Here is a 24,995-nt window from a genome sequence, read left to right as displayed (position 1 = left end):
TATAACAAAATATATACAAATTAATACCTAAATAGGGATATAGTAGTATACTTAAAGTATGATATAAAGTTCACTTAAAGAAAACTTACGAGTATACTTACAGTATAAAACTACTAATCTTGTAGTTTACTGAGACTTTACTTCAAAGTGTACTAAAAATGCATAAAAAAGTATTTAATTAGTAAACTATCAGTATACCTATTCGTTCACTTTTAGTATACTTGCAGTACAAACTGAAAACATAGATGTAAACTACTTGTGTACTCAAAGTTTACTACTGTTATACTTAAAGTATACTTAAAAGTACACTTTTATATACTAGAAAGTGGGCCAATTTAGTCCCAAGGAGTATAAAAGTAGTAAACTGAAAAGTATACTACTAGTATGCTGATATTTGTATACTTACTACATAAAGTATACTTAAAAATATACTTGAACTTTACTTAAGTATACTTAATAAAATAAACTTGAAGTATACTTCTTTTTGGTGAGGGGGATTATGAGCTGGACGTCTAACACATTACCAGAAAACAGCTTACATCTGCGCTGATAAATAAGGTGGATAGAATAGGGTTGTCACACCCCTAAATAAGGGTAATGTGTGTGAACGTAACCATATTAAGGACTCAAATACGGTATTGACAACGGTATTCTGCTGCTGTGTGAATGTGGCCCATGTGAAAAATTCTACACACTTATAGCTATCATTATTAGGCCTCTTATTAGTAGTAGTAGTAGCATAATCATTTTGAAATGAATATGTTTTGTTGTACAGTCACAATGTATATCATGCCCATTAAAGGTATAGTTAACCCAAAAATTGAACATTTGCTGAAAATCTTTCACCCTCAGGTTGTCCAAAATGTAGATGAGTTGGTTTCTTCATCAGAACGGATTTGGAGTAACTTAGCAATACCTTACTTGCTCACCAATGGATCCTCTGCAGTGAATGGGTGCCGCAAAACAGCTGATTAAAACATCACTTTAATCCACAAGTAAGTAATCCAAAAGCTGTGAGTTGTCGTTGTGTATGTCGTTTTTCACTTCAAACTGTTGCTTCTGGCTAAAATATGAGTCCTCTATCCATAATATTGATTTCTTCAATGAAAAAGTCGTCTTTTCCGAATCAGGAGAGAAATAGGCGCAGATCAAGGTGCGTTTACATATGGAAACAGTCCAAAACACTTACAAACAAATATGTGAGAGGACAACATGGGAAGGACTTTTCAGTGAAGAAAACATTATTATGAATTATGGACTAGTATTTTGGTCAGAAGTGAAGGTTTAAAGTTAAAACGTTAAAAATAAGTTATTATAAGTATATTACTGTGATGTTTTTATCAGCTGTTTGGACTCTCAATCTGACGACACCCATTTACTGCTGAGGATCCATGGGTGGGCAAGAGATTTTAATGCTAAATTTCTCCAAATCTGTTCTGATGAAGCAACAAACTCATCTACATCTTGGATGGCCTGAGGGTGAGAGATTTTCAGCAAATTCTCATTTTTTGGTTAAGCCATCACTTTAACTTCCCCAGAGGCATAATAGAGTAAACACACATATTGATGTTTCTGTGTTTGTTCATCTGTGTCTCCTCCCTCTTCCTGTTTGTCTTCTCTTTGTCTGTAAGAAGACACTTAATGATCACGTTATGAAAAAGGAGAGGAAAGGCTTCAGAGAGAAGGAAAGCAGCTGGAAGTGATGTCAGTGAACCTGTCACTTATTTATTTGCCTGCACGCTGAACATGACCTAACACTCAAACTTGGGTCTCTGCTGGACGCATTCACAAATTACTTTGCAGTGGTGTTTTCTCAAACACTGATTGTGCTAAGTAGTTCTTTGAACAAAATTTACTGAGGTAAGAACACCCACAGCAATTCATTATCAGTTGTTAAAAAAATGCTATAATCTGTTTTTATTTATTACTATCATTTTTCAATGCATTTCACACATCGCAATAACTTTATTGCATTTTGTGTTTTATATACTATACACTTATACACTATACTAGAGATCTCTGCCTTAAATTGTCATGCCCTGATTGCGTTTTTCTTATTCTTATTAACTACTGCTTTCTGTTTTAACACGAAAGGAGAAACACAACTAACTCTGATGCAAAACAAGTTTTTATTTTTCAAGAAGTATCATTGGGTTTTACAGCGTGGGATTTAGTACTTTTAATTCACAACTTTTTTGCCAGAATTACGCAACTTATCTAGTGTGAGTAAATGCTAAATGTAATGGGAATACTACATTGAGATCTTGTGACCTCTTGATTCAGCAGAGCAATTCAAAATATATAGCTCATATTATCTTTGCTTTTAAATCAGTTTTATATGCTGAAACCTCTTAGTTGCCAGACAACTCATATTTATGGTGTTGCTCAAGTATGAACATGCAATGACACTTACGATAAATTGTTTACTAAATGGCAGTGTACCAGAAAGATGTTTTCTCTTAGCTAACATTAATTGGAACACATAAAGATTGCAAGTTTTATGAAATGTGATGCTTTTTCATGAATGCATGAATTAGGTGCATGAAGATGTTTCAGACTCTCTGGCTGTGTGCCATCTAAAACACTGATTTCCTTCCACTTCCTGTATTTTGCTGAAGGTGAAAGGTTCAGTTTTTTTCCCCCTTTTTCCAGACAGATATTTTGAAACAGACTCTGAGTAAGAGCTGGATGGCTTTTGTCATGTGAGAGCCTAATATGGCTATATTTAAAATATATATACAGTTGAAGTCAAAAGTTTACATATACATACACCTTGCAGAATTTCCAAAATGTTGATTATTTGACCAAAATAGGAGGGATTGCATGTTATGCATGTTATTCTTTATTTAGTACTAACCTAAATAAGATATTTTACATAAAAGATGTTTACATATAGTTCACACGAGAAAACAGTAGTTGAATTTAGAAAAATTACCCTGTTCAAAAGTTTACATACACTTGATTCTTAATACTGTGTTGTTACCTGAATAATACACAGCTGTTTTGTTTAGTGATAGTTGTTCATGTGTCCCTTGTTTGTCCTGAACAGTTAAACTGCCGTTCTTCAGAAAAATCCTTCAGGTCCCACAAATTCTTTGGTTTTTCAAATGCAATGCATTTACAGTGCATTAAGAGTCAGGGGTGTAAACTTTTGAACATAATGAAGATGTGTACATTTTTCTTATTTCGCCTAAATATCATATATTTTTCATTTAGCACTGCCCTTCAGAAGCTACAGAAGATACTTCTGTTTTCTAGAAGACAAAATAAGTTAAATTTATCCTGATCTTCAAATTCAAAATTTCTCTTAAGGCTCTTAATGCATCATTTTTTTTTTCTGGAGAATCAGTGAGCGTTTGATCCTTCTGTAATAGTTGCATGTGAGTCAGTGTGAAAAGATGGATCTGAAAATCATACAGTCATTGTTGTAAAGGGTTTAAATACACAAAGATGCTGAAAAGCCAAAGAATTTGTAGGACCTAAAGGATTCTTCTGACTCGTGAACAACTATCACTAAACAAAAAAACACAGCTGTGGATCATTCAGGTAACGACACAGTATGAACTTAGCGTATGTAAACTTTTTAACAGGGTCATTTTTATAAATTCAACTATTGTTTTCTTTTGTGGACTATTTGTAAATGTTTAATGTGAAATATCTCATTCAGGTCAGTACTAAATAAAAAACAACATGCATTTTGCATGCTCCCTCTTATTCTGGTAAAATAATGAACATTTTGCAGATTCTGCGAGGTGTATGTAAACTTTTGACTTCAACTGTAAATATTTAAACTATACTTTCAATGGCATTTAAATATTATTTTAATTACCACCCCATAAATACACAAGGAAAAGGTCTTGGGTGAATAAAAGGCAATACTTGTAGTTGCTCATATTCTTTTAATTATATTTACTCACTTCTTATGTTGTAGTTCTTGGGAATTATTCAAACATACTCACATTATATATTACAGATATCATTTACCGTGTACACACATTTCTTGGGAAGTGAACCAGTGACTTTGTCCTTGCTAATCATTCCATCTGTAAGTCAGTTAAGATGCTTAATCTGTCTTTATTTGTCTCTCAGAATGGCCTCCAATGCAACTCTTCTCATGCACTCCCAGTCAGACATCTCAAACCACCATGAGAAAACTACAGTGGACATTGATGCCCTTATGGATAATTTTACCATTGTCCTCTACACCATTACCATTATCTTCGGCATCACTGGAAACTCTGTGGTCATCTGGGTGGCTGGTACGCATCTGAAGCCCAACGTCACTAACGTTTGGCTGGTCAATCTCGCCATAGCAGACCTGATCTTCTGCTTGACTCGTGTAACTTCGCTTGTCAAAAAACTTTTCTATGACTACTGGCCTTTTGGAGTTTTTCTTTGCAAGTTCAATGGTTTCTTCAAGTATGCCAACATGTTCTGCAGTGTTTTTCTTCTGGCTGTTATCAGTGTGGATCGAGCACTCTGCGTTTGGCGTCCAGTGTTCACCAGAGAACGACGGACGTTATGTGCAGCTCGGGTGGTCAGTGTGGGAGTTTGGATTGTGGCGGTGATCTTTAGTTCACCATACTTTGTTTACCGGCAAGTCCACCTTGGTGACAACAACTTAAGCAAGTGCTCACTGGAGGTAAGACCAACTTTGGAATTCTGTCTGAATTTATAAATTATTTCCAATAATTGTCAAATAATTATATTTGCATAATTTATAATACTAGATTAAACAATAAGGTGAATAATTTAATTCTATACATATATTACATACATTCTAAGCAGACAAAACAGGGGGAAAATGTGAGACTTAAAGAAATAATATAACCCAAAATAAAAATTTTGTCATTGTTTACTCATCCTCATACTTTCACACAGCGGAATATGGTAAGATTCAGACTATGGCAGATTAAACTATGGCAGCTGAGTTATTGCAAAAGACAGTCATTGCAAAACTGTGCTGAAACTAGAGAGCCATGTGCTTTTTTAAACTATTTTCATAGGTTTAACATTATATTGTTGGCTTGTAAAATACATTCATCTGACTAGAAACACCAGAGCCTGGAAATATAAAGACTTCTGCGTTTAGAAAACAGGTGTATAGTTCAGTAGCAAAACTGTGTCATTGCGTTGAATACACATTGAAATTAGTCAGTAAAATATTTTCAAAAAACTACACATCATTAACAATTATAGTTTTAAGCAGTGTATTAGTAGTTTAAATGCTACACTCTAAAGTCCATAAAAATAGGATAAAGTGTACTGTGGAATTATCTGTATTTTAAATTACACATTGCATTTTGATAGATAGATAGATAGATAGATAGATAAATAGATAGTTGCTAAAAGTTAATAAATACATTTTTAAATTTGTTGCTAGGTGTTTTTTGGGAAAAAAAAAAAAAGCTAGGGTAGCTGTTAAATCTAGCAACAAAGTTGCTAAGTTTGCAACACGTTTGTCACAAAAATGAAACCATCAACAAAAACATGGACCGCGTTTAACCCGTTTACAAACACAACAGTAGGAGTAGCCGTTTAGAGGTCATTTCTGGTAAGGATGTCACAGATTTTACTGATATTTTGAAAGTGACGTGTAAAGACCCTTGTTCATCTCCAGAACACAAATTAAGATTTTTTTGATGGAAGCTTTATGACCTTGCATAGACAGCAACACAACTGACACCTTTAAGGCCCAGAAAGGTAGTAAAGACATCATTAAAATAGTCCCTTTCAATGAAAGTCTGTTCACTCTGCGGCTATATTTGCAATGCTTCTGAACAGATATTTCAGGCATTAATGTCCTACCAGGGGAAATCCTGAAATCTTAAAAACTGCTTTTAAATAACAAATTTTAAGTCAGCAACACAATTTGACATGAACAGTCCCATTTCACTTCACTTCATCCTAAGAGTGCCAAAACTATAGACTTTTGTTCCTCTTTTCTGATTAACTTCTAGAACAAAATGTACAGATAATGTACTCACCCCTTGTCATCCAAGATGTTCATGTCTTTCTTTTATCAGTCGTAAAGAAATTGTTTTTTGAGGACAACATCTGAGAAAACAGAAACAACAGAGAAAACAGGATTTGACTTCATATAATTGACTTCTGTGGTGCCCCCGAATTTTGAACTTCCAAAATACCATTTAAATGCAGCTTCAAAATGCTCTAAACAATGCAGAGTCCAGAAAACAACAAAAATGACTTCATTCAACTATTTCTTCTCTTATTTCCGAAGCCTCATAAAATTATGGTTGAACCACTGATGTCCCATGGACTGTTATAACAATGTCCTTATTACCTTTCTGGGCCTTTAATGTGTCAGTTGCATTGCTGTCTTTGCAGGGTCAGAAAGCTCTTGGATTTCATCAAAAATATCTTAATTTGTGTTCCGAAGATGAACAAAGGTCTTACGGGTTTTGAACGACATAGGGGAGTTATTAATGACAGAATTTACATTTTTGGGTTAACTATCCCTTTAAGCAACAGTTCAGTCATTTCGAGGCTCAGACCTATATAAGTAGGCTAAATGCATTTGTCAACCCTGAACATTGACAGTGTGAACGTATCACATCAAATGAGTTAATAATGACAGTTCTATTTTTTGTGCGAACTGTCCCTTTAAACATGCACTTTCTTTTAGCATAGTAAATGTGAAATAGTTTGTCATCATTCAAAAATCTGATCTGAAACTTTTCGCAGGTAAAAGAAGCATCAAAAAATGACAATTCGGCAAAGAACGCCTTATACAGCATTCGCTTCTTATGTGGATTCCTGTTGCCCTTCCTGGTGATCCTTTGCTGCTACATTCTAGCTGGCATTGGGATACGCAGAACAAGATTCTCTGGTAAATCTAGGCCTCTCAGGATTCTCGCTGGCCTGGTCTGTGCCTTTTTCATTTGTTGGGGCCCCTACCACTGCCTACTGCTCGCCAAGATGGTAGACAAGAAGAGCCAAGCTGTTAAAGTAGGTCTGCCTATTGCTAAAGGCTTCGCGTATTTCAACAGCTGCGTGAACCCGGTGCTGTACTTCTGCATGGGACTGGATGTTAGGCAACGTTTCAGACAAAGCATATCAGGGATTTATCGCAGAGCACTTATGGAAGAAGGCCACACTTCACAGTCACAGGACGGCACTGCAGAAGAAAGCTGTAATTCCATTCGAAAGACTGCAGGGATCGTTCGAGACAGACCTGAGGGCATGACTAAAGTTTAAAGGAGTTTTATTGTAATCTAATTTTAGTTTTTTTTAGCAGTGGCAATCAGTGGGGAAGTTTTACAGGGAGGCTGATATGTAAACAATAATGAAATCCAAATGTGAAAAATCTGTATTTTTTTGCTGACCTTTATACTACCAGCCCAGCAGGCAAACAACTTCGTAAGACATTGATATTTGGTTAAATTGTGGTTGCAACGTCTAGTGAGCAAAATTCAGTGTCAATTCAAGTTTAATTTCATTGTTAATTTGATGTCTAATACCATCGTCAGCTGATGTTAATATATGTTGTTTTTAGGTTGTGTAACCAAAATCCAACATTAATTTAATGGCAAATTGGTGTCAAATACTCACGTCAACCTGATTTTCATTCTCAACCAAAATTCCAACGTCAACCTGACGTTATAATGACATTCTGTGCTTGCTGGGAGACTTTCTCTAAAATAATCTTGATAATATTTTTTTACATATAAGGCAGCTGGTTCAAGTTTAAACCAGCTCATACCAGCTGCCATGCTTTTTCAACAAAAAAAAAATCAACATGTATATATTTGTGAGTGGGATTTTGACATTTATGCAGAACAAACTGATACATGCTTTTGTACATGACAAACTTTAGAATTATAAATAGTGGTTTTCGCAAGTCTGCTTCTTAGTATTAACATGTAAACCACTGTTTAGCAGCTACTACATTTCCTTTCTCCAAAGCCAATAAACTGTGGTCAGGTTTCCAGAGAAAGTCTCTTGATTTAAAGTAGAGTAATTCACTTCATACTAAGAGTGCCAAAACCATAGGCCTTTGTTCCTCTTTTCTGATCAAGATATTCTAAAAATATTCTTTCTTTTTTTTAACTTAAGTCCATTTCTAGGAAAGTCTGTTCACTCTGCGGCTACATCTGCAATGCTTCTGAACAGATATTTTGGGCATTCCCCTCAGGGGAAATCTTGAGTTCTTAAAAACTGCTTTTAAATAACACATTTTAAATAGCAACACAATTTGACATGAACAATCCCATTAAAAGGAGTAGTTCACTTCCAGAACAAAATGCACAGATAATGTACTCACCCCCTTGTCTTCCAAGATGTCTTTCTTTCTTCAGTCGTAAAGAAATTATGTTTTTTAAAGAAAACACTTCAGGATTTCTCTCCAAATAATTTTTCTATTTCTATTTATATATGGTTCCCCTGAGGTTGAACTTCCAAAATGCAGTTTAAATGCAGCTTCAAAGGACACTACATGACCCCAGCCGAGCAAAACAATTGGTTATTTTCTAAAAAAAAAAATGTACAATTTATATACTAAACCTCAAAAGCTCATCTTGTCTAGCTCTGCGTGAACTCTGTGTATTCTGGTTTGAGACAGTTTAGGGTATGTCGAAAAACTCCCATTCTTACCTTCAAAATCATTGTATATCGCTGTTTTAACTTTTTTTTTGTAAAGAGTGTTTGACCTTCTTTTCATGTTCACTTTGTAAACACTAGGTCGGTACTTCTGCAGCGATGTAGGACAATTTTGAGAGGAGAAAATGAGATGGGACTTTTTCGACCTGCCCTAATTGTCATGAACCGGAATACACAGAGTTCACGCAGAGCTAGACAAGACGAGCGTTTGAGGTTAAAAAGTATATAAATTGTTTTTTTTAGAAAATAAACTTTTTTTTTGCTAGATAAGACCCTTCTTCTAGGATCATTTAGAGCCCTTTGAAGCTGCATTTAAACTGCATTTTGGAAACTTAAACTCAGAGGCACCATAGACGTCAACTATATGGAGAGTAATCCTGAAATGTTTTCCTCAAAAAACATAATTTTTTTGCGACTGAGGAAAGAAAGACATGAACATCTTGGATGACAATGGGGTGAAAACATTATCTGTAAATTTTTGTTCTGGAAGTGAACTACTCCTTTAAGTTGTTTTCTACGCTCAAATAGCATTAAAATTATTTATTGTTTCTTGTGCATTAAACATTTTTAAATCTAAATGCAGCATAACTTGTTATAGTTTTAATATGCAATCTGACACAAAGCACTTTGCTCTAGTAATTATGTGTCTGATTTTAATTGACAACCTATTTTGGGTTCATTTTAAGCCAGCCACATAGTGATTTTTAAACAATATCTGAGTTAAATAAAACTAGAAGGCTGGGTTAAACGTTTAACCCAAAAGCTGGGTCAAAGCATATCTGTATTTCACCCAGCAATAGGTTGTATTTAACCAGCATTTTTTAGAGTGTTTATATTTTAGTTTGCCTCTGTTTTTGGGGCAATTTCAATTAGCTGCATTTTTGAAAGAATTAAATAATTATTGGTTGGTTTAGAAATTAAATGTGCTTCTTATGGCATTTTGTACAAAACCCGAACTACCGCACATAAAAAAAACACACACACAAAAAAAAAACATTGTCTTATGGCTTCTTTTTTTCTGATGAATACGAAACTAAACTTGTTCCTTTTCCGGCCTGTGTTATATAAAGTTTTCCACCTTTAAGCTCCTGCTTCTTCTGTGTGTTATTTATTTATTTATATTTGTGGATAAGATTACTGTGGGTTTTGAAACCTTATAGGGTTTATATTCTTGAGTGTTTTTATTTGAAGGTTTTTTCTATACTATTTTCCTTTTCCTTCCTGCCTTAATGAGTCTGATGTTAGTCCATTTGTCTTGTAAATACCAGAAAGTTATGCTTTTTGAGTGGCAGAACCATTTTAAAGATGTCAGCCAGTTTCCAGATTACTTGGTGGCTCAGAAAAGGTTAATCAGCAGACTGACTTTAACACATGCAGAAATGGATTGTAAGAAAGTAGTTTAAGATGTGGTCATAGTTTTGTTTTTATGAGTGGTGAAGAGGAAGTGTAGAAGTGAAAAGTATCACATTGATGAAAATAGTTATGTTATGTTCACATGAATCTAATTTCCCATTTTCTTCTAAAGCGCCTGTATTCACTGTATAGGCCACTTGATGTTGTTGATAGTGATATGTTGATGTCTTTTATCATTGTTTTGTAGTATGATGGGTAGTTTTGAAGCAGTGGTTTTCAGTCTGTGGGTAGGGCCCGAAAATAGGTCACTGGCCTGTTTAGCAAGGGAAACAGGGAAATCAAAGCTATAAACAATAAAATAAAATGTGGCTTAGTATGTTAAGAAGATAGCAACATGGACTGTGTGCATGAGATTTATCAGTCTCAAAAACCATGAACCAATTATGAGAGGTGAGAAAATATGACCTGGACTGTTAAAAAGGTACACTCTAAAAAACAAATGGTGCTATATAGCATTAAAAGTGGTTCTTTGACTCATAATCATAGGGGAACCACTTTTAGTGCTATATAGCACCTATTTTAAAAGGTGCTATATGGCACCTTTGTCAAATGTTCTAAGTAGAACCATCAGATGTACCATATAGCATTTTATTACTTCAACAAAAATGGTGCTCAATAGAAACAATCACAGGGGCTTGTATTACTACAATAATAGTAAATATATTTACTACAATGGCAAAATGTCTTGAATCACTTTTATGCTTTTCTAAGGTCAAAAGGTCTTATGTGGGAAATATTTCCTTATGGGGGCCTTAGGGGCAAAAAGATCTTCAGGAAATACACTGTATGTTAATGTTGTTTTTAATCCTTTCCCCAACTGAAGAGTTTAAGAGAGAGTTAGAGATCCTTATTCAGAGGCTTAACAGGTTCTTTGTATAGCAGTGGTGCTATATAGCACCTTAACGACCCCAAAGAACCACTGAAGAACCGCTGAAGAACCAGACAGGGGCTTGACCGGTTCTTTAAACACTAACGGTGCTATATAGCACCACAATCACACCAAAGAACCGCTGAAGAACCACTGAAGCACCATTTTTTTTCTGTGTGTATATCAAACGTCTGTTCTTTATGCAAAATCTAGACCTTGTTTTCGGGACTACTGGTTTTTAGTAACATTGGCTTTTGTGTGTTAAATATAGCATTTAGTATTTCGTGTTTATTACTCTCTGGAGCTTTTACATGTTACTGAGGAGCAGCAGTTATATTAATTGGCTTGATTACACAAGTTTGACTAAATTCGTTCATTTCACACTTCTTCAGAAGCATTTTAGTCTGAAACAGCACTGCGTTGTGAGACTGAAATACAACCATCATCAGAAATTCCCTCACAGAAATGCAGACAGGAAGCAAGAACTTCTGTTTATGCTTTTTTTTTCTTGCTGCTGTATGTTCCTTGCATAATATTTCCCTTTGGCCTTCCTTATTTGTAGGGGAGCGTGGGGCACAACACTTTTTAAATCACTCAGTTTGTGTAAATCCACGTGGGGTTCAGACTTGTCTAGTACAAATATGTCGCTTTGTTTCATTAACTGTCACCGTCCACCCTGTGGGACGCCTAAGTTCACTTTACCATATTACAAATAAACACTAATCTAATCATGACAAACTATACATCATTGTAAAGGTCTAAGACTCCTAAATAGATATTTTACCATATTTTTTTTGTTAGAAATGATGTAGGAAAAGTAATAGATTAATATATGTCAAGTGTGCCACTTAAAAAATCTACATCATAACATGAATTCTGACCTTTGTCACAAAAGACTTTCTTCTTTGCCTTTTTCCCTATCACGCTTTAGATATCATAAGAAATTATATATCAGCTCACAACTTAAAATTTCAAAATTCATCATTTGAAAGGCATTTTAAAATCAGACATTGCATCACCATGGAAAATGTACATCAAAATCATATTACAAAATGTTTTCATTCATGAATTATAAAAAATTAAGTCTGGATAGTGCATTTTTATGACTGTGTTCAAAAATAGGAGTGACAGTTAAAGGGTTAAAGCATGTACGTTTTTTGTTATTTACCTCAAAAGAAAGGAAGTGAAAAATGACAACATGCCCCGTATATGGGGAACATTGTAACATGACCATATGACAGCTTAAAATGTTGTCTGATCTAATGAAAAAAATATACACGACAAACTAAAATATTTTGTCAATAAAATAAAATGATTATTTTTCTTTTCAAATAAAATAATGGCGTTTTTTAAGAATTAAAAGATGTCTAATTTTTGAGGTTCACAATGAACACGTTGCAACCATGCGTGGGACGGCTCTGATCGCAAAACAGCTATACAGTGTAGTTAAAAACAATGTACGCAAATAGATGAACCACATTCAGACATTAAGAAAAACACTTCCCTCCCTCCACACACAGCTCTCACAGAACACGAGACACATAAACGAGCCGAAATGCTTTACATTTCTTGAAATAATAATTTCTCAACATTAAACGTCGATTGTCAGTCTTTATTCACCTGTTTCTTGTGGTTTCTTTTTAAAATCCATAAAAGTAAATAGTGAAAATTACATCGCTAATGTCATAGTTTAATATAGCAGTTTAATATAGCGGGGCCGATTGTAACGCAGTGTTACAACTTTCCCCATCAGCACGACTGGAATATAAAACTGCTTCGTGTCTTCTGCTGGTTTGCCAAACATTAATAAACAACTGTCTGATAAACAACAGATTAGAGATTAAAATAATAGCAGATTTGTCTCATTTTGAATTAATACTTAAAACTGAGATGAAAAACTTACTTCAGCAAGAAATTTACTTTTACTATGGTAAAATAAATATTTAGCGACATCTTCAAAAGGCTTTTGAATTTTGGCGCACGTTTTCTCTGTGTAGTGTTGCTGTGGCAACTATAAACGCCAAATTGGTTATGCTAGCGTGTGTGGAAATATTTAAACCACATGTGTTACAACTAACCGCGCTTTAGGTTGTGCACCACTCACCCCCTTCCTTTCTTGTAAGTTTACAATTTTTTTTTTTTTTTTGTAATTGGTGACCTTTAATATCCTCATTCATATCTCAAAAAACATACTTTTAAAATAATTACTTATAAACCTGATAAAAAAAAAAAAGTTTGAATAGCTGCTATAAAGACTTCTTCAACTTGGATGGATGTAGAAATAAGCCGCAGAAAATAAAAAGACCCTGCATGACAACGAGGTTTTGCTGTTATATATTAATGCCAGTTTATTCCTGGCTATCTTTTATGCACACGAGTACAGCCTTCTGTGAAAGTGTTGTGTTTTCGTTTTTGTCTTTGCACTTGCATTTGGTGAACCACCCCACAAAACAAAACAAAACAAAACAAAACAAAAAATACAAGCAATAAACACTGAACAAAAATAAAGAAAATATTTAGAAGAAAAAAAAGAAGAAATTTCAGTGCATTTCAAGCATTTCAGTGCAATAATATCTCATTAAAATAAATACATAAATAAAACATGTTACAAGAATTGCAGGTTTATTTAGCCTAAACTTACCTGTTACTCAGCAGCTGCTAGCTAGTTTGTTGGTTTGTAGTTATAATAAACCTTTTTTTAAAGTAAAATATTTGTTTAATATTTTTTTTATTAAAATCTCCCTGGTAACATGACAGAATGGTTAAGTTTGTTGAATCCAGTCAGCAGTATAAAGTATCCAACAGTATCCAGTATAAATTTATAAGTAAAAATCAGGGTACTTTTTATGTCCTGATAGTTTTGTTAATTAACAGGTAAAAAAAAATAATCTAAAATCCTTGCTTCTTTCTGAAGAACATGGGATTTATGTATTTAAATTGAAAAATGGCACATATTTTTTAGACTTTTTTTTCCCACAAATCTCTTAGACACCATCTCTACCACGGATGATAAGCATGAGGAACTGAAAGCTGAGGTCAGATTTCGCAACAAACAACAAACACACGCTCTCACACACGGACACATCCACAAACACTGGCTATTTCTGTTCTTTACGTCCTGGAATAAATGAAACCTGGAAAGTATCACTTGCTACATTAGTCATTGTTCTCACTTGAATAAAGACACAAACATGCCCACACACAACATAGGCTCCCACGGTGTGTAATGTATTTAACCTTTATAAAAAACACACTGAAAGCTAGAACCATGATAGATAAACAAATGAAGCAAGCAAGCTGTAAAATATGTAGCAATGTTTATGGGGTTTGATAAAACCTTGATAAAACGGGTCATCTAATGCAATACGCAAAGTTGTCAAATTTTCCGTAACCTTAGGAATTTGATGATACACCACCATAATAGACAGCGGAGAAACAAGTGCTCGTTTAAATAAATGGCACAACACAAAATGTTGTGCAGCTCCACCACTAGAGGGCCACCTCTACTAAATACTGACTGACATGTCACTCATTAGCTGTGTCCCAAAGTGGAGTGCACGCACTTCGAAGTGCATGAGACGCTCCACCTTCGCAGGATTTCCTAATTGCGCCACCAGGTGTTCCTGATTACCGCTCCTGTCGCATAGCAACGGTGCGAGAGGGGCGCTGCCATCCTGACAGGTTTAGACGTTTAAGTAATGGAGCCAGCATTGGTCATATTTGTTTTTATATTTTATGTTTTACTGGAGGAGATGGTGGGGATGTACCTCAGCCTTGGCCAAGAGCATGGCCGGGTAAATTATATTGTTTTGCTGCATCGTTGCCTGATTACAATTTTAAATGCATTCATTGCGTTTGAACCGACTTGAATAATGTAAAGATACATATGAAAAAAATACAAAACCATACACACAGAAATATATAGCAGTTCAAATACTGACTGATATGTTACCAAGGTGTGATTTTATAATAGTTTATTGTCTTGATGGTGAACATATTTAGAAACCCTGATTTTAGGCAGTTAAGTACCCATAAAAATAAAACTGTTAATAAATAAAAACAAATTATATGCATTGTTCATCTCAATGTTCAGCGGCAGCAGAGTGTTTGACATGCCTCGTTCCACTGTCCATCGAATTGTCCACCGAGTTGCTGAGGAGTTGGTGGCCATTCGCCACCAAGAGATTCACCTCCACGACCCCAAGACCCCAAAACACATGGAGGCAGGGCTGGACTTAAAATTGATGTTGTTTTTCTAATGTTAAAACTAAGCTATGTTGTAAATAGTTGTAAAAAGTATTTTCAGTAACGTATAGAACAATTTTGTTTTAATGTGAAAAAAAAAAAAAAAAAAAAAAAAAAATATATATATATATATATATATATATATATATTTACAGGACAAAAAATAAAATAAACGTATAGAAGAGTGTTGTGAAAAAATTATAAGCTGCTTTACAGAAATTTACATCTTGTAATTTACAAATTGTACGGAATTAGTTCTCTTTTATTAACACGTGAATATACAATACAAAATGTACAAAAATTATTCATTTCTGTAGCTGTCACAGAAAACGTTGTATTTTCTTTTAATTATTTCAGTCATTTATTTTGTAAAAAGGTATTTAGTACACAAATGGTGTACAATTTATTGTCAGTGTTTATTTGAAAATTGTATTTGAGTATTATGAAACTGGGTTAATAGTGACACCTACAGGTGAAATGTGCAACGTTAGTTGAATTTGTCACATGATCTAGCTGGACACATTGGTATCAGATTCACAAGAAGTGTACACACGCTGAGAGCTGCATGATTATTTGTTAGAGGTAATACATACATTAATGTCTCCTGTATTTCTGATTAGAAGGCGCACACGGTATGTTGTTTATTCTTTAGATTTCATCTGTTAATTTATAATAACGCAATGTGTGTATTGATGTTGGTTCAGAAGCAGGAACACACTCATGTATCTGAATGTTATTTATTTGTTTCAGTTTTTCACGGTGTCATGACGTAAAGATGTAAAGATGTTAATGATATCCAAAGGGTGTTACGTTGTTCAAGTGGTGTCGAAGTATCAAGATGGCGATGACGCCGATGCTTGCTCTTTGCAAGAAAATAATAAACGTTAAGACATCAGTTGAAGCGTGATTCTTTTAATCAGAAGAAAACCTTCAGGAGCCGTTACAATTTCATTCTTAACTTACATCACAAAAATAAACTACAGAAATTACGTTGTTTCACTGACAAAGTGACAAAAAAAAAAGATATTAAAAATTTGTGACACTTGCAATCCTAAATCAGAGCAAATAAACCATGCCTGTTAACAACAACAGCACAATGAATTTCAGCGAGGAAAAAAAAATAGTCTATTAACTTGCTTACTTTGTACTTTTTTAAGTCTTTCCCCAGCAGGCTCACTTTCTCTGAAATAGTCCTACAACAACAGAAAATGGAAACACTTCCATTTCCATCCATCAGATGTACACTTCATTTTCCTGGGAATCGGAGACCGCATTTGAAGTCGCTTTCGATTTACGGCAGCATTCGTCGCGCCGCAGTGACGTATTCGGCCTTGGAATGCGCACTTCGGAGGGTGCATTCTGAATTGGGACAGCTTACGTTGTGACGCTGTGACGCAATCGCCCTTCAAATTCGCACTTCGGAGTCCACGCACTTCAGTTTGAGACAGCCTTCGTCGCGCCACTGTAACGCATTCACACTTAAATTACACACTTCAGAGTCCGCGCACTCCAGTTTGGGACACAGCTACTATTTTGTCTTATGCAAGAGTGGCGCAGCCATGTGTAAATTTAATGTGTCTGGCTTTCGGTCTCATCCGCTTCCAGCTGTTCTTAGGTGTACAAAACAGCTCGTTTTGCTGCTTGATATTGCAAACTGGTGTTTTATCATATTATTTTAATGTAGTATCTTAATTATGAACACAAACCTTACAAAAATTAACCATGGTTTTACTATAGTAAGACTGTAGTAACCATAACTGTAGTTACCATGTTTTTTTTTTGTTTTAAAAACCATGGTTTTCATACTATGGTTCTGCTATAGTAACATTGTAGTAATAGTACTAGAGTAAAATTGTAGCAACCATGACTGTAGTAACAACAGTTCCACTAACGTAGGTTGTATTACATTTAACAAAAGTTGTGCCAGGACCTTCTACCAAATAAAAAACAGAACAACAAGTTACTATTCTATGATACAGACTCTATTAAAGCACTTACATCATATGTCTTGATCAGTCTTTTCCATACAATGAAATTCAGTCATTTTCAAGCTTCAAGCTTTCAAGATCATGACATCAGATCTGTAAAACACACTCAAGTACCTGCAAAAAGACTACATTTTTAAATCACTTGAGTGAGCGAGAATATTTTACTTTAAAAATACAATTACTGTCTTTGTTTCCTTTTTTGCATCCTAAGAGGGGGGAGCTAGGATGCAAGAAAGAGAAACAAGAATGCACAGCACAGATAATAAGGAACTGAGCAGCACCCAGACAGATAAAGAAGCATAGGTTTTTCTCACCTAAAGCTACCATGCAAGAGTCATATGGACTAATTTGTCATTCCTTTTAAAGCTTGAAAATTATTAGGCTTTATTGAAAGCAGTTAAACGGAAACAGCAAACTGGAACATTCTTTCAAAGTTCACCTTTTTGTGCTCCACAGAAAAAAAAACAAGCAATACAGGTTTGAAACAACATGTGAGTAAAGATGACAGAATTATCATCTATATTTAATTTAGTAAGTTACACTGAAATTTGTTTGATAAAAGTGAATTGCTTTATAAATTTACTTACCATTAATGCACTTGAATTAAACAGGACAGGTCCTGACGGTAGGTTGCAAAATAAGATTTTAGAAACAAAAACGTGATGTATGTCATTCATTATGTATTTATTAATGGCCTTTGACTTTATTTCTGCTCCAGGACTCTTTACTCATTTAAACTGCACAGGAAATAAAGACATAGAACATAGAATTCAATACGAATTTAAAGTAATTAATGACTCTTTTGAGTTGGTTCTATTTAGTAAAAAAAAAAAAAAAAAAAAAAAAAAAAAAGATGAATGAATCACAGTGACTTTTCACATGATATTTCTTTTGCTTGTATACTAAAATACCATGAATTAATAAAAGCCAAAAGTAGTATATATTTTCCAAAAGACACCCATTCTTAATGCTCTGGCTAACCATTTATAGCACATGTAATAAATCACAAAATTACAGTTGTGCAATTTTTTCAAATTCAGATTTATTTACTACATTTAATTCAGATTCAGTTAAACAAAACAGGAACAAATAGCTCCTGTTAACATTAAAGATATGGCAAACAGTACAAATGTAAACATAACAGAAAAAACAACAATATACATACCTGTATATTCTATAACCCTACCCCTAAACCTATGCATCACTTGAAACTTCCTGCATTTTTATTTTTTTAATTATTGTGTATGAATTATAAGCTTGTTTCCTCATGGGGACCTAAAAAAGGTTCCCATAAGGTTAGAATTTACTGGAATTACTGTACTTGTGGGGACATTTGGTCTTCACAACGTAGGTTTTACCAGTACACAAACACACACGTGCATTTTATTTCCTGTGACTGAACTGTGTATACACTTAGTGAGCTATAAAGGATGTATCAACTGGTACCACTTTACCACTCTTTATGGTTTGTAGTGCAAACAGTTTTACAGTTTACTGCTCTTATTATTCTTCTCATTATTTCAAAATGGCAGCTTATGAACCAGAAGTCTAACACATTACCAGAAAACATTTTAGTTCCACTTTGAAAAATAAGGTGAACAAACACAATTTTCAGGGAAACACAATTATTTTCAAGGAAACGCACGGCTAAAGTAGTTCCAGGCAGGTCTTGACTGCATTACATGTCCAGATCATTTCGCCAAATGATTCTGGTTATTTCAAAGGTCCCGACTAACCAAATAACCAACTCCACAAAGACAAATATAGTAAACAAATATGCAAATATAGTAAACAACAAAATAAAAACAACAAATTATTTTCATGTTTCTGACAGACATCGCTCATTATTTTGTCATAAGTTTTGAATGATTTACATTCTGTTATTACATAGGACTATTATGTATTGTTATGTAGATTTATTTATTTATTATTTGTTATTTATTTCTTTACTTAGGGTGACCATACGTCCTCTATTTCCTGGCCAAGATTTCTAAATTGCCTAAAATGTCCGGACTTTGGCTTTGTTTTTCTATTAACGAGCTCATACATTATGTATAAGTATTTGCATTGCATTGACCATTCTCTGTAGATCCCACCTTCTCGCATACCACGATTGGTCAGGTATGTAGGGGTGCGCGGGGCACAAACTAATGCGGGGGTAATTGTAACACACGTGGTTTAAAGGGGTCATTGGATGCCCATTTTCCACAAGTTGATATGATTCTTTAGGGTCTTAATGAAAAGTCTATAATATACTTTGGTTAAAAATTCTCAATGGTTGTGTAAAACAACACCCTTTTTACCTTGCCAAAATCAGCTCTGCAAAAATCATCTCATTCTGGTCGAGGCTGCTTTAAATGCAAATGAGCTCTGCTCGTCCCACCCCTCTCTTCTCTCTGTGGAGAGACCAGCCTGTTTACTTTAGCCACGTTTTGCCGCAAAACATGCTAACTAGCACATTATTAGGAAAGGCGATTGCAAAAATTCATAAAAAAAACTTAACTGTAAGTTAAGCTGGATCACGAATGATTCGCGCAAACATAGACAGATAAATGTAGATCGGGAGGCGCATTCCCTTCACAAACAAGCATAATCTACTGCATCTTCAGCGGCTCAGATGCCGAGAGTAAATGACGACCACTATGTTCATTATTACATCCAGCATCACAACACCTCAATCACTCAATCTGAGATATTCTTGTCTAACTTACATCCCTGCTCCGGCATCGAAACAAAGAGGGCGGACTGTTACAGCTGATCTGAGGTAAAATGCTCATGTCCATCAACAATCGTGGGAGCAGCCTCTGTCGGTGTGACGCCACAAGGACAGGCATTTGAGAATGGCTCGATTTAAAAAAGTAAATGGAATATTATTTTACAGATTAATTAAAAACCACTGCATAGATTTTTATCATTATAGGGTAGATTTGGTTTAGATTTACATACACTGCCAACACACATTAATGTTCAAACAATATGTAAAAGTGAACTTAGCATCCAATGACCCCTTTAAATGTTTCCACACACCCTAGTATAACGAAATGTATGGTATTTACTAGTTGCCATAGCAACACTATACAGAGAAAATTAGACAAATCTGCTATTATTTTAATCGCCAATTTGTTATTTATCAGTGTAGATTGTTTATTAATGCTTGGCAAACCAGCAGAAGACATTAACCAGTTTTATATTCCAGTCGCGCAGATGAATATTGTAACACTGCGCTACAATCTGCCCTGCCTGTTATTAAACTATGCTATTCTATGACATTAGTGATTTAATTTTCACTATTTACTTTTATGGATTTTAATAAGAAACCACAAGAAACAGGTGAAGACTGACAATCGACATTTAATGTTGGAGAAATTATTGTTTCATGAAATGTGAAGCATTTTGGCTTGTTTATGTGTCTTGTGTTCTGTAAGAGCTGTGTTTGGAAGGAGGGAAGTGTTTTTCTGAATGTCTGAATGTGTGTCATCTATTTGCGCATATTGTTTTGAAATGTGTATTGCGATCAGGGCCTACGCACGCATGGGTGTGATGTGTTCATTGTGAGACAAAAAAATTGAGTATTTGTTATTCTTAAAAAACGTTTTTTTTTAAATTCAAAAAAGCTAATCATTTATTTTATTGACAAAATATTTTAGTATTTTGTGTAATTTTTTCATTCGATCAGATAACATTTTAAGCTGTCATATGGTCATGTTGCAACGTGCCCCATGTCGTCACTTTTCACTTGCTTTCTTTTGAGGTAAATAACGAAAAACGTACACACTGTAATTATGAAACAAAGCGACATATTTGTACTAGACAAGTCTGAAATTAACGTGGACAAAAAATTATACTCTGAACCCCACGTGGATTTACACAACTTGAGAAGTTCAAAAAGTGTTAGGTTGTGCTCAGCGCTTCCCTACAATGCTTGCACGCTTGGTCAAACTACGTTTCAGTCATTAACTTAAGCAAGTATAAAAACAATACGAAAACTCAGCTGAAACTCTGACGTTTGAGGCAAGGAATGTCCAGACTTGGTCTCTCTGTCCTGCAGAGTTTAGCTCTGACTTGTCTCTGGAAGTTTGTTGTATGTCTTTTAAAGGAGTAGTTCACTTCCAGAACAAAAATTTACAGACTTTTGCTTCAGAGGGCTCTAAACAACCCCAGCTGAAGAATAAGGGTCTTATCTAGCGAAACGATCGATCATTTTCTAAAAAAAAAATAACTTATATACTTTTTAACCTTAAATGCTCCTCAGTTCAATACAGTTAGTGTAGGTCAAAAAACTCCCATCTCATTTTCTCCTCCAACTTCAAAATCGTCCTACATCGCTGCAGAAGTACCAACTCAGTGTTTAAAAGGGAACATGCAAAGAAGGTCAAATGCCGTTTACAAAAAAGATAAAACTGTGATGTATATGATTTTGAAATTGGAGAAGAAAATGAGATGAGAGTTTTTCGACCTACCCTAACTGTCTTGAACGGGACTGCACAGAGTACGTATGCACATGGCAGAGCTAGACAAGACAAGCATTTTAGGTTAAAAAGTATGTAAACATTCATGTTTTTTTTTTTAAAAAAGACTGATCGTTTCACTAGATAAGACCTTTATTTCTCGGCTGGGAAAGAAAGACATGAACATCTTGGATGACAATGGGGTGAGTACATTATCTGTACATTTTTGTTTTGGAAGTGAACTACTAGTTTAGGTGTGTTTAACTGGGGTTGGAGTTAAACTCAGCAGGACAGTGGCCCTCCAGGACCAAGTTTCGATAGCCCTGTTTTAGGCAATTTAGATAAGTAAGATAAATAAGATGTATGATTACGCTTGTTAACTAAATTTGTGTTGGCTTGCTATTTTTCTACAGCTTTATTGAATCCACAAGCTCAAAACAAACAAACCTGGCACTGTGGCAGCACAGTTAGTAACATGTTAGTACTTTACATATTGGTATCTAAAGTGTACATAGATAAGTGCCAGACAGTGTATACTAGATATATTCATACTGAACTCTGCTATTAAATATAGGCTACTAATAAATTCCTACCATACATATTGTGCCAAAGAGATACACTGTTTATGCTGTTAAATATATAGCACACACTTCAACAATTTAAATGGCACTGTGAGTTATCTGTACTCAGAAATCTGGAGAGTTTGTAGACAAAACTTGCATGCCTCCTCCCTCTTCCTGCCTGTCTTCCCTTGTTGCTAAAGAACATACTATAAAATGACTAGGCAAAAGCAGTTAAAAAAAAAAAAAATTAACAGCTGCAAGTAACGTCAAAGATGCTTGTATATTTATTTGCACACTGATGGTACAGTGACTATTTAACACTCAAACAATCTATGCTGAACACACTGACAAAGGACTTTGCAATGCTGTTTATTCTGAGACCGATAGCTTGGGCTGATTATTGCAAAAACGCTTACTGACACAGCAGGTAAGAACACAGCATTTCCTCACCAGATTTAGTTCACTGTTTTGAAAGACAATTTACAATAAGATAATGATAAATAATTTTTTAGAATACACTGAATTTTAAATAAAATATGAATAAAATGCATTGATTAAAGGGTGAATGAATTCCTAAATGTAATGGGAGCAGAAATGTCAACCAAGCTGGAAAATTCTAAATCTGTTGCTGAAATCAGTGTCCCTATTATGACTTCCAAGTAAACCCTATCAGTTTAATACCCTGTACACTCTTGGTTGCCAGACAACTCTCATCACGCTTATCTAACTGTGAGGTGAAGCTTGTGAGACTATGGTAACCACATGCTTATAGTGTACAGATTGTGTGGACAGATCCAAGTTGAGTGCGTAAGCATATGAAAGTTGCTGTAGACCTACAGATGAAAAAAACAAAAAAGCACCTTTTAAGAATTTATCTGTTTTGCTTGTAGAATGACTTCAAATACAACCCATTCCTTTAACTCCAACTCCAAAATCTCAACGTCCTATGAAAGAACAACACTGGACATTGTCTTCTATGTAAGTTTAGTTCTCCTCGGCACCACCGGGAACTCTTTGGTCATCTGGGTGGCCGGCTTCCGCATGAAACCCACTGTCACAAATGTTTGGCTGGTCAATCTCGCTGTAGCAGACCTGATCTTCTGTCTGACACGAATCACTTCTATCATCAAAAGCATTTTCTATGATGACTGGCATTTTGGAGATTTTCTCTGCAAGTTAGATGGTTTCTTCAAGTACGCCAACATGTTCTGCAGTGTTTTTCTTCTGGCTATCATCAGTGTTGATCGAGCGCTCTGCATTTGCTGTCCAGTGTTGACCAGAAAACGACGGACATTATGTCTCGCTCGTATGCTCAGTGTGGGAGTCTGGATTGTAGCGGTGATGTTCAGTTCACCGTACTTTGTGTTCCGACAGAGCTACGTTGACAAGTACAATTTGACCCATTGCTCATACAAGGTCAGAACAGCTTTACAAATTCCTGCATTTGCTACCTTTCATTAGATTGCATAAAGATTATATTTAATATCATGTATTCATAATTTTATTTCCAGGAGGAAGAAGGTCACATATCATCAAAGTACTTCTACTACTGCGCTCGTTTTATCTGTGGATTTTTGCTGCCCTTCCTGGTCATCCTCGTCTGTTACATACTAGCTGCTGTTGGGATACGCAGAACACGATTCTCTGGAAAATCGAGGCCTCTTCGGGTTCTTGCTGTATTGGTCTGTGCCTTTTTCTTATGTTGGGCTCCCTACCACATTCTTGGGCTGATGAAGTTGGTGAATAAACACAACAAAGCAGTAAAAGAAGGATGGGGTAAGGCTTCAAACTTAGCCTATTTCAACAGCTGCATGAACCCGGTGCTGTATTTCTGTATGGGTCTGGATTTTAGTCGACGCTGCAACCAAAGTTTGTCTGGGATTTTTCACAGAGCGCTTATGGAGGAAGGCCAAAGTCTCATACATCAAGGCACCAGAGAAGAAAGCTCTAATTCCATTCCAAGGATTGTAGATACTGAGTTTGTCACTAAAGTTTAAGATAGTAATATCTAACATCTAGATAAACATCTAACAAAATAAAAAGGTGAATGCACATCAGTGTCAGGTCTTCTGGCTAGCTTGTATCAGTAGGAGCCTTTTTTTTTCTTTTTTTTAATGCAATAATTGTATATTTTTGTGATTGGTTATGTTTGATGCATGTTCATTTGCTAATTAACAGGATGGCATAGGCAGGAAGAGAAAGCAGAAATTATTTGTGGCCTAATATGGAGAGCTAACCAGAATTGCGACTGTGGTTAATCCAAGTTCATTTTTTTATTATTCATTTTTATTCCTGTAATATTTGCCTTTTACAATAAATACACAGTGTATGAAAAAGGTGTCTGGTGCAATTACAGTTCATTAATATCTGATAAAGAATTCCAGTAGTTAAATAGTTCAAATTCTAAAGTCTTCTGTGATAAAATGGTGAATCAAACCCCGTTTAGTTAGTTCTTAATGTCATTACTGAGCACACTTAAATAAATCAGCTAACATCTGCAATGACACTGCAACTTTAAAGCTTGAGCAGTATTGCAAAATAACAAACTGAACAAAAAACTCCCCTCTAAAAGACATTTGCGTAATAAATACTACATTTCCCAGAAGTGACGTTGAGAATAACTATCACTTTTTACAAACGTACATATGACAGGTGCATCACAAAAAGAGTATTTGTTTAAAAAGTAGACCCTGCTACATAGTTTTCACAACATCATCATATTGGCAGCACTGAACATAAACAATGTCACTGAACCAAAAGAAACTTATGTTGCTGATTACTGCTGCTGAAATGGTCAATTATTGTCATGTTTTAGGCTGTACTAATCGGCCAGACCAGGGAAAAATTGGAG

General features: G+C 35.1%; 2 protein-coding genes across 5 annotated transcripts; both read left to right on the top strand.

The window, feature by feature from the left end:
• Positions 1 to 1,645: 1,645 nt before the first annotated feature.
• Positions 1,646 to 8,263, top strand: LOC127181312 (C3a anaphylatoxin chemotactic receptor). Its single transcript, XM_051135982.1, has 3 exons — positions 1,646 to 1,860; positions 4,090 to 4,642; positions 6,706 to 8,263. The coding sequence occupies exons 2-3, from the start codon at positions 4,091 to 4,093 to the stop codon at positions 7,216 to 7,218; spliced, it is 1,065 nt and encodes a 354-aa protein (XP_050991939.1). The 5' UTR covers positions 1,646 to 1,860; position 4,090; the 3' UTR covers positions 7,219 to 8,263.
• Positions 8,264 to 8,536: 273 nt separating this feature from the next.
• LOC127181314 (formyl peptide receptor-related sequence 4-like) lies at positions 8,537 to 24,457 on the top strand. Of its 4 annotated transcripts, XM_051135986.1 has the most exons (4): positions 8,537 to 9,074; positions 23,035 to 23,560; positions 23,656 to 23,920; positions 24,036 to 24,457. In XM_051135986.1, the coding sequence occupies exons 1-4, from the start codon at positions 9,064 to 9,066 to the stop codon at positions 24,113 to 24,115; spliced, it is 882 nt and encodes a 293-aa protein (XP_050991943.1). In that variant the 5' UTR covers positions 8,537 to 9,063; the 3' UTR covers positions 24,116 to 24,457. The 4 variants fall into 4 exon arrangements, with proteins under 4 accessions (XP_050991943.1, XP_050991940.1, XP_050991941.1 ...); XM_051135983.1 differs by having other exon boundaries at positions 9,010 to 9,074; positions 23,656 to 24,457; XM_051135984.1 differs by lacking the exon at positions 8,537 to 9,074 and adding an exon at positions 21,623 to 21,784 and having other exon boundaries at positions 23,656 to 24,457.
• Positions 24,458 to 24,995: the final 538 nt, after the last annotated feature.

This window comes from Labeo rohita, chromosome 19 (genome assembly GCF_022985175.1).
Source record: "Labeo rohita strain BAU-BD-2019 chromosome 19, IGBB_LRoh.1.0, whole genome shotgun sequence".
Taxonomy (NCBI): Eukaryota; Metazoa; Chordata; class Actinopteri; order Cypriniformes; family Cyprinidae; genus Labeo; species Labeo rohita.
The sequence above is the reverse complement of the archived record's forward strand: the minus strand, read 5'-3'. Positions and strand labels throughout refer to the sequence as shown.

Coding starts and splice junctions, on each gene's coding strand:
- LOC127181312 (XM_051135982.1), top strand. CDS start 4,091: ATGGCCTCCAATGCAACTCTTCTCATGCACTCCCAGTCAGACATCTCA. Junction 4,643..6,705: donor TAAGCAAGTGCTCACTGGAG/GTAAGACCAACT, acceptor AACTTTTCGCAG/GTAAAAGAAGCATCAAAAAA.
- LOC127181314 (XM_051135983.1), top strand. Junction 23,561..23,655: donor TGACCCATTGCTCATACAAG/GTCAGAACAGCT, acceptor TTTTATTTCCAG/GAGGAAGAAGGTCACATATC.